The sequence below is a fragment of the Colossoma macropomum genome, unplaced genomic scaffold (assembly GCF_904425465.1).
Source record: "Colossoma macropomum unplaced genomic scaffold, Colossoma_macropomum, whole genome shotgun sequence".
NCBI lineage: Eukaryota > Metazoa > Chordata > Actinopteri > Characiformes > Serrasalmidae > Colossoma > Colossoma macropomum.
The window spans coordinates 17713142-17722784 of NW_023494788.1; the positions used below are offsets into that span (position 1 = coordinate 17713142).

The window sequence follows — 9643 nt, forward strand, 5'->3', positions numbered from 1 at the left end:
GGTAGCTTTAAGATTGCTTTAATCAGAGAGTGCTACTTTGAAGTCTGTGGAAGTGTGCCCAGGTGCCGGACTGTATTGAAGGTTTTGCTGAATAGTTGTGGCTGGTAATTGAAGATAGGTTTGATTTGCTCACGGGAACTGATTTTTTTGTTTTCCCTGTGATTTTACGTTTGTACTAGAGAAACTCAATTGTGTGCTTTTTCCCTCTTCAGGCAACTCTCCACGGAGCAGGCCGTCCTGCAGGAATCTCTTCAGAAGGAGACCAAAGTCAACAAGCGTCTGTCTATGGAAAACGAGGAGCTACTCTGGAAGCTGCAGAACGGAGACCTGAGCAGCCCCCGCAAAACCTCTCCTTCTTCCCCCTCCATCACTCTCCAAAGCCCTCGCAACTCAGGCCTCTTCTCGAGCCCCCCCATTTCACCCAGATAACACTGGCCCTCAGCTTCCTGGAAGCAGCTACTAAAAGACTTCCGCCTCTATGCTGAAAGCTATGAAAGCTATATTAGCTGTGTGTGGGTCTGGGACCTGTCACCTGAAGGACATTAATCCAAAATGGATCTTTTCTCAGGTGAATCTTGTACAGCTGAATGACAATAAAAAAAACTGAAGAAAATATTGCACAGAAGCACTTAACCAATGAGGCTACCTTTTTGTATTTTTGCCTTTCATGTCTGATTTTGGAAGAAGGAAAAAAAATCTCAGGGCTTGTACATAATTTCTGTTTTTTTTTTTAGTACCCTTTTCTTTTGCTTTGACTTTAGACGTTTCTTTCACTGGATTGTTCTCAGTCTTGCGTTATGCGGGAATATGCATTAATGGCTGTAAATGAATGGAGTGACAAAATGCTTTTTTCAAAGTCTGTCTTCAGTTTCTATGCAGAGGACTAGTGTGCCATCAGAATCAAAGAATGAAGGCCTTCAGTGATTTGAGAAGCTTTACCACTAGCAGCCTTTACGCATACCTGTGTACCGTTGTTTATTTTACCATAAGAACAAGAGCGTAGTATCAACTAGCCATGGAAATTCCCCAGAAGTGATGACCTTTTACAGTTAGATTTGTCTCTTTTTAATCCCCTATATTTGAAGAGCGAGATATATAAGTCTGAGAGAAATAATACAAATGTACCTGAACTCGGCATAATGCTTGACTGCAACTGAGGATATTTGATTGAGGAAAACTGCAGTTAAGCCTGGCTTCAATGGTCTCATGAATTTGAAGTCAGTGTTGTTTATTTTTAAACTTTCAGAGCATTAGAAGCCTTATTACTGCTTCCAGTTAGTAATGAAACTCTGCCACTATAAGAACTGCATTAAAATATGAATACAGGTTTAGGATCTTATTGAGCCCAGAAGAAAGAGATGATATACTTTGTTTTTCCCTATCTAGCCTATATGACCATGGGACCAAAAGAAATGACTGTTTGTGCATGTTCCAATGGCCTCAAGAGCACCCCTCACTGTCTGAAACCTCCTACTGCAGCTTTAAGGTCTGACTATTTCAAATGTGTATGTCAGGGTTGTACAAGTAAGTGAAATGAAGAGGGAACATGTATGAGTTTGTTTGGATATGTTTAGCTACGATATGTTTGTGGGTGTTAAATTTATTGATGTGAAGCTGAAACTTTGAAATATGCAAATAAATAAAGTCATATTAAAAGCAATTAAGTTGATTTGTTACTTACAATGTGAAGTTCTTCCTTCCCTGCTTTTCTTGAAAGTATTTGAATGTGTAGGAGGCTTCTATGAATATATGTTCATGGTAAAATCCGTTAGCGATGGAGCAGTAATGCAGAAAAGATTCAGCAAAACTGGTGCGAGAGAAGGAAAAACGAGAAAAAGTGTCTAAGGCTGAACCAAAATAAGCACTGAGTCTGCACTGCACATTCCACATACGGAGTCCATTAGGGGCTTAGCACACTTTCCACACTGAGCTCCACCATCAGCCCTATTTTGTGTTCATTGCCAGCAATGCACAGACATGTAACACACTGACTTCTGTGAGGGATTACACATAATGATTATAGCATTTATAAAGAGCGTAGACTCATGAGCACTCTGGACAATACAAAACCTTACTTTATTTTTTTCTTACCATGAAAACATCATCTCTCTCCTCAAAAAGCTATTTATTCCTTAGCCTTACGATGAATAATCCCTGTAACACTTTACTGTACCAGCAATACAAATCAGCAGTAAGATGCCTGTGGTGTAAATGCAGTCCGTTTCAGTTTTAATGCTTTCTTGGGTGTTTAGGAAAAACTAGTCATAAGAGTTCACAAGTGTGGCCACAGATGTCTCTCCATGGATGTTTTTGGCTGTGCATATGTAGTTCCCAAAATCAATAGTCTCTACATCATCCACAGTCATGACACTCTGGGAGATGCGAGTGGTGTGGCCTACGCCTCTGTTTATCAGCCTCCAGGAGTTGTGAATACTGACGGGTCTCTGGTCCTGCAATGGAATGTAAAGGAAGGTAAACAGGCTGAGTTACTTGCATTACTAATTGTGAAAATGCAGAAAGATGTACAAATGAACTTAGTGAAATTAATTGTACCAACATGATAATAGAGTATGTCCCAAAACCATTTCAAGCACTGCGTAATAAAAGCCAGTTGGTAGACGCTTCAATGTTTTTGGTTTTCTGTTTATTTCCAAATACATGGAAGTTGCCTTTGGTAATCAACCATAAGCTAAACATATGGCTGGTTAAATTAAGTTGAAAAATGCTGAAGTAATCTTTTATCAACAAGCCCTTGCTAAATTCAACCTTGCTAGAGAACCAGGATTGTCCAAGAAGACACTTTTTAGTGAAATGTGCCATGGATTACTTTGGCAACCATTTTTGACATTTTAGATACCTTAATTAGCAAACATTCATGCATGCAACTGTCTTACTGTCCAGTCTCTTTCTCTTCTTTACCAGAAAGCAATTTGCTATTTACCTGGCCTGGATATCTCCAGCTGAAGCTGACCTCAACCTCAGGCTCCCCTAGAACAGTGCAGGTGATGTTAAAGATGTCCCCTCCACTCACTTCATTTGAAGAGGCCTGAATAGTTGCAAAAGGTGGACCACTGGGTACTAGAATGTGGAAGTGGGGAGAGGATACACATACCAGTAAACAAACCACATCACGTTGTGCTTGTCATCAAAATACTCCAGTGTTTCTTTAACTTAATCTTCATCTACCACGTCTGTAGCGTACTCTTGATTATTATGGACAAAAATTTTGGTATGCTTCTCTATACTTAGGAAAAAGAATGGAAAACACCTTGGCTCAAACCTCTTATAACCGGGCAGCCAGTGAATTCTGTCAGGAAACGTTTATGTGAAACACATATTTTTTCACTTCATTCTTTTAGAGATGGAACTAATTTTGCAGAGGGAAGAATCTGTGGTAATATGTTATGTATGTAGTGGTGTGGGTGCTGTTTTCAGAGACCCCTGCCTGATCAAGCATGTATACCTGAAAATCAAAAGTAATTAGAGCCGCTTTTTCACTGTGTTGCTACAAAAACGTTGGGATGGTATATGAAATGCTGATTAAACAGAAAGCAGTGATTAGTAAATTCTGTTTGACCTGCATTACCTTGAAAACAGTACAAAACCATAAAATGTTATCCTTTACCTTATGAACGTCATTGTTTTTTGTAAATATATTCTCATTCAAAGTTTGATGATTGCAACACATTCCAAAAAAAACAGGAGCATGTTTACCACTGTGTTATAACATTTTTCCTTTTAAAAACACTCTATAGTCATTTGGGCACTGAAGAAACAAACCAATTCAGTTTTGAAAGCAGTATTTTTTGCCACTCTTTTGTTATACAAGTCTTCAACTGTTCAACCATACAAGTCCTTCATTGGTGTATTTCGCACACAATTAAATGGGAGACGGGTCTAGATTGCATAAATGCCAGTCTAGCACCCACACTCTCTAATTATGCTTTGGAAACACATGCAGAACGTGGCTTGGTGTAGTCATGTTGAAATAAGCATGGTTGTCCATGAAAAAGACGTTGTCTAGAAGGCAGCATATGTTGCTCCAAACTGTGTTCAGTATTAACAGTGCCCTCACAGATGTGCAGGTCACCCACTAACACACTCCCATGCCATGGCTTTTGAACTTTACACTGGTAACAATCTGAAATGAATGAAATGAACCTTTTAGCCAACTGTGTCTGAACACATCGGAATTAGACCTCCGCATTTAACCCATCCGTGCAGTGAAACACCACACACACACACACACACACACACACACACACAAGGCTGGTTCCCTAACCTCCAGTCCAAGACTGCCCTTCTATATTGACTGAGATGTGGGGATCTGTGTGAAGGTGCAGCACGTTCAGGCCTGTGTTTTCTTCTTTGGCCCAGAGAACACGACGTCCATTATTTCCATGTATTTTGGTCTAACAAAATTGTCCACCGTGCATCAGTCCATTTCAGATGAGATCGAGCCCAGAGAAGTCGGCAGCATCTGAATGCTGTTCACATACGAGTTCCACTGTGCATAGTACAGTCTTAACTTGCATTTGTGGATGCAGCGATAGACTATGTTTACTGTCAATGGTTTTTCAAAATATTCCCAAGCACGTGTTACAGAACCCATGTGGTGATATGCTTCACAGAAGCATGCCGGATTTTAATGCAGTGCCATCTGAGGGGTCGAAGGTCACAGGCATTCAGTTGTTGTTCTTTTCAGCCTTGTCCTTTATGCACAGAGATTTTTCCGGATTCCTGAATCTTTTGATGTTATTATGCACTTTAGGGGGTGAAATACCCCAAATGCTTGCAATCGCTTGCTGAAGAACATTACTTTTAAACTGCTGAATTTTTTGCCAATGCATCTGTGGCAGAGTGGCGAGCCTCAACCGATCCTTGCTCGTAAAGGACTAGTCCTTTTCTGAATGTTACTTTCACACCCAAAAATGACTGCATCACCTGTTTAAGACATGAAAACATTTCAGAGTGCTCCTAGTCTTAAATTTCCCCTGTCTCAGCTTTTTTGGGAAACATGTTGCAGGCATCAATTTTAGAGTGAATTTATGTTCACAAAAAAAAAGTTGATGAGATAAAACATCATATATCTTTTGTTTAAATACAGTTCAAAATATGTTTATAAATCACAGCTTTCTGTGTTTACTTGCATTTTACATACTGTCCCAATGTTTTTGGAATTGGGTTTGTATATGTAAGTTCTGAGTCAATGGATTTTCAGCTCTTTTCTTAGTACAAGGCAAAACAATTGGCGTCATTCACCAACCGTTCTTCAGAAGAAATTTCTTCTTAAAACCCATGCAGTTCTCACAAAGATTCTGACAATTACCAATGTTTTCTTATTTGGGATTTGTTCTTAGATAAAAACAGAATGTACACACACTCAAGAGCACAAAGGTATGAACAATTCTGAGGTTTAAGAACACGTCATGAATCTGACACTGACTTTTTCTTGACACATTTCTCAAAAACAAATTTAAGAAAAAACTTGGGAGGACATTGGTAAATGAGGCCAAATGACCTTTTGGCTATGGTAACTGACTGCATGATCAAGATGCAGCAGATGAAAAATGTTGTATTCCTTTAAAATAATGTATAACCATCAGTCTTCTACATGTGCTTCAACAGAAATGCCTGCATCTTTATAAGCAGTATCCTTCTGACCTTCAACATAGAGCAGCTGGTACTTAGTGGAGACCTGAGGGGTGGTTTTGGTGGTGCTGTTGGCCTTGCAGTAGAAAGCCCCTGCATGCTCTGGGCTGGGGTTCTCCAAGATGAAACCTTTAGTCGGGTTGTAGGAGATGAACCTTCCATCAGCAAAGACCTCCTCTGGAGGCACCTCCCTGTGCAGTGAGACTGTGGCCTTAGGAGTGGTCACCCGGCAGGGCACAGTGGCTGACTTATCGGGCCGCAGGTACACAATCTCAAAGTGGATAGCCGAAGGGACAAACAGCTCATCTTTGTCTTTGCAGAGAGACAAAGATATTTGCATGATCTATGCTCTGAGATGAACAACATCAACTGTTAGGATCTTCCTGCTAATTAATTAAGGCCAAACATCAATTGCACATGCAAATGCACATATTAGTATGGCAACATTATCAGGAACAGTATTTTAACCTGGTATTCATCCTAAGACATGCTAGTGTACCTGTAAAGTATATGTAAGTGGCAGAGGTGCGATCAGGTTCCTTCTCACATTCTTCACCATCACAGAGGACCAACCAGCAACTGTACTCTCCTGTGTCAGCTGCAGAGGGCGACGTCAGGGTCAACTGACCAAACTTCTCATGCTGCTTAATGCTGATACAAACATAACAAAGGAGTCATCAAATACATGTAACACAAGGTACTCTGGGTTTCAGTCCTAATTAGCATCACTAATAACTTCATAGTCTTCAGAGAAAAGACTAAAAGGTTGAAATTAAAGTCTAAAAGGTGTCAGCTCTTTAGGATCCCAAAAGAGTTGGACATTCTTGGTGTTGGTCAGGGGTCACCAATGGTATGTGCAAAGGGTCAGCATGGCTGCAGAGGTCATGGTTGTATTTTTCCCTTCCAGTTTTTTCCTTATTCAGTTTACTGGATATCTCACAGATATCTGTTCTATCAAAAATATGGATACTTGAATATGAAAATTGGTCAGAATGCACATTCTTAATTAGGAGAGCTCCTGCTTGATTGGAATGAAAACCTACATCTGTCCTTTGTGGATAAGATTGGTGACCCCTGGTGTAGGTGATGGTATGCTTTGTTAGTTCGGGGTTTGGATTAAAAAATAAGATCTGCTGAAATTCATGGGAATCTCTATCAACACGCGACAGTTTAAATAGTATTAGATCTTAAGAGGGACCTGAATGAAAGACCCACAGCTCCAATCCTTGCCGAGCAAAATAGTGGAGTACCTGAGGCGGGAGTCATTAAAGGTGTCCAAGTAAGAAGGGTATGCCCAAACAATCTTGGTTCCTTTACATCTTAGTTCCAACGTTTTCCCAGGCTTTAAGGTTAGAGTATCACCAAGACGTAGGAACCGGCCCTTGTCCAGAACCTGGGTGAGAATGGAGTGAGCTTTTCCTCTTTTCCTACTTCGTCCTTGTCTGAGACGGTTCTCAGGGGCATCTGTCTCACTCTTGACGTGTTGACTTGCACCTGGGTCAGCATGAGAAAGATGTGCCATGCAAAGCCATTAGTGGAACTTCTGAGTTTTATTGGCAGCTTATAACAATCTGGAAATGAGAAGAAATGTAGATTACATGGCAGACATGTAGGTAACATAGAATCTTAATGAAAATTAACAGAGTCCAAATTAGCATCCCAACTTTAAAATTCCCTTATTCTGCCATGTAATGAAGGAATGGAAAATGCAATGCCATTTCACCAGTAATGTGTGTCTAATTGCCTTCAGTGTTTCAGTAGCAGAGCCAGAGAGTGGAGAAGGAGAACAGTTCAGCAGAACTCTCCCATCTGGAAAGTTACTCCGTTTCATGTTTCCAACCCACAGCTGTATAAACAGCACTGCAGGGAATATGGCTTTTTGTTCTTTATACCAATGCAAAATGTGCAAAAAAGATCAGATCACTTAACACAAAACTTGTCTGTTGCACAAAATGGTGCCATAGGATGTAGACAGTGTTCATATTTGATGTATTGATAGGTGCACGTTTATAAAAGATGTGCACAGTGCTTGTTAATGGTGAACAAGCTTTGTTTCTAAAATTAGCTCTCTAAAGCTGGGTTTTAAAGGTATCTCAGAGTTAAAAGGAACATATTTTCAATAGATGCATGAAATAGGCATGTGGACATGAAATATGTCACTCTACTAGACATGAGAAAGATAAAGAAGTTTAATCCCAAATAACAAATTTTGTTTTTTCAAAGTAGAGCTTGCTCTTTTCCCCAACATCACTCCCTGAGTCTGGAACCTTCATCGCTTCCACCAACACCAATATCACTCCTGGCAAACTCCACAAGCCACATGCCCACAATTACTTTCAAAATTATAGTTGAGGATGTTCGTGGGAGTTGAACAACAAAGCCGAAGAAAGAAAAAGGAGACAGGCTCACCATTCTGGAGCTCCAGCAAGAGCAGTGCTAGTGTGAGGAGGACCCAGAGCTTCATGGTGCAGAGACAGTTCCGGCGGTGAAGCTTTTTTCAGGTTCTACAGAAGGCCCAGGCAGCATAACCTTCTCCACAAGCACCAAGTGACCTGTTAACACTGAGGGAGTCATCCTCTGCAAGAAAAGGGGAATGCCTTCAACCCTGCAACTCCCCCACCAGCCCTGAAAATTATGTAAAATGTTCTGGTGCCCTCTGGTGGGCCAAAGGACACTCTGTCCTAAAACAGCAGGATTTATGCAATAAACTTGGACTTACTGCTTGGTGGGATACCAATTTAGTTTCATTAAAGATCAAATATTCAGAAACAGCCAAGCCTTGGCACCCAGTGATTTCTTTCAGTGGAAAATGAGGTAACAAATGCCTCTGGTTTCTCCACTAAACTCTTGGTTAATGCACAAATATTCATATAATACTGCTGTTACATAACCTCTCTGGCACTGTTCTTCACTCCTGCTCCTTGGGAACCTACAGCATTGCGGGGATTGATGGTTTTCCTGGTCTCACACTAAGCTCATGAAGTATTTGATAATTTCCTGATTAGATGAAGCATTGTTGCATGGAGAAGCACTTAACTCTGCAGTGCTGATGGGGTGAAGGACTGTGGTGAGTGATTCTCAGCTCTGGTCCTGGAGGCTCACTGCCCTGTACATTTTAGTGTTTTCCCTGCTTCCAACATAGCAGCTTATTAACAGTCCACTATTGAGTTAAAGTTGGTGTGTCAAAGCAGTATAATAACTAAAATGTGCAGGAGAGTAGACCTCCAGGGCCAGGACTGAGAAACACTGGTCTATGGCTTGACAAAAAGATCAACAGAGGAAAGAGCTCCCACAGCTGGTGGCTTAGAATATTGCAGAGAGAGATATTAGAATCACTTGTTAGTGTCATAGAAAGCACTCTGAAGGAAACAGTTTGGTGAAAAATCAGATCCACTTACCTCACATGCAGTTAGTCTGTCAAGACATTGTGGCATTTAAAGTTTGCTTGTTCATTTTTGCACTGGAGCTACAAGACTAATGTAGATAGCAAGTAAAGCCAATTAGCATTGTGCAAACTGCATGACTACTTTGCCTCAGTTTAGGTGGTTTCTGATACTTTATGACACTTTTGTCTATAAAAAATATGTTGCTGAGCTAATCATAGTACTAGCAGTTTGAATTTGCATTTTATGGTTAACAGTACGCTATTGTTTCAGACACAAGTCTAAGTTTGAGTAAAATGAGTGATGTTTTAGCCGTGCAGTTTGCATGATGCTAATTGATGTAGCTTGTAGTTTATTGGTCTAAGCTTACTCCTATGCAAAACTAAAGAGATTTCAGACATTAAACATGTCTTGGGTAATTGACTACATTTGGAATGAAGGTAAAATGTGGTGTGAATGACTTTTCATTCTGAGCTACATAGAAATGCGTACCTATGCCGCGTTGGTTTCAGCCAGACACGTCAACGGCGCTGCCACGTTAGGGCGGTCAACATCACTGCTGGACAGCATTCAGTACCATTACAGAGCGGCAATTTAAAAAAGATACT

The 9643-nt window shown here is 40.6% G+C and overlaps 2 protein-coding genes across 8 annotated transcripts in view; one reads left to right on the plus strand and one right to left on the minus strand.

Moving 5' to 3' along the window:
- The window catches only part of mtus1a (microtubule associated tumor suppressor 1a), a 42090-nt gene extending 40421 nt beyond the window's left edge, over positions 1-1669 (plus strand). For all 7 annotated transcript variants that reach the window (XM_036568672.1, XM_036568673.1, XM_036568671.1 and 4 more), the window contains one exon: positions 213-1669. In XM_036568672.1, coding sequence (XP_036424565.1) covers positions 213-429 — 217 coding nt within the window. In that variant the 3' untranslated portion in view covers positions 430-1669. The remainder of the gene's footprint in view (positions 1-212) is intronic.
- Positions 1670-2057: 388 nt separating this feature from the next.
- On the minus strand, positions 2058-8245 carry pdgfrl (platelet-derived growth factor receptor-like). Its single transcript, XM_036568679.1, has 6 exons — positions 8062-8245; positions 6903-7146; positions 6152-6303; positions 5665-5964; positions 2942-3078; positions 2058-2450 (listed from the first exon to the last, which is right to left on the minus strand). The coding sequence occupies exons 1-6, from the start codon at positions 8114-8116 to the stop codon at positions 2259-2261; spliced, it is 1080 nt and encodes a 359-aa protein (XP_036424572.1). The 5' UTR covers positions 8117-8245; the 3' UTR covers positions 2058-2258.
- Positions 8246-9643: the final 1398 nt, after the last annotated feature.

What these genes read in the sequence shown, in the direction of transcription:
- pdgfrl (XM_036568679.1), bottom strand. Translation starts at nt 8,116, where the DNA reads ATGAAGCTCTGGGTCCTCCTCACACTAGCACTGCTCTTGCTGGAGCTC. An exon ending in TTTAATGACTCCCGCCTCAG is followed by an intron (nt 6,304 to 6,902) that starts GTACTCCACTAT and finishes TGTTTGTATCAG; the next exon opens with CATTAAGCAGCATGAGAAGT. An exon ending in CACTTACATATACTTTACAG is followed by an intron (nt 5,965 to 6,151) that starts GTACACTAGCAT and finishes CTCTCTGCAAAG; the next exon opens with ACAAAGATGAGCTGTTTGTC.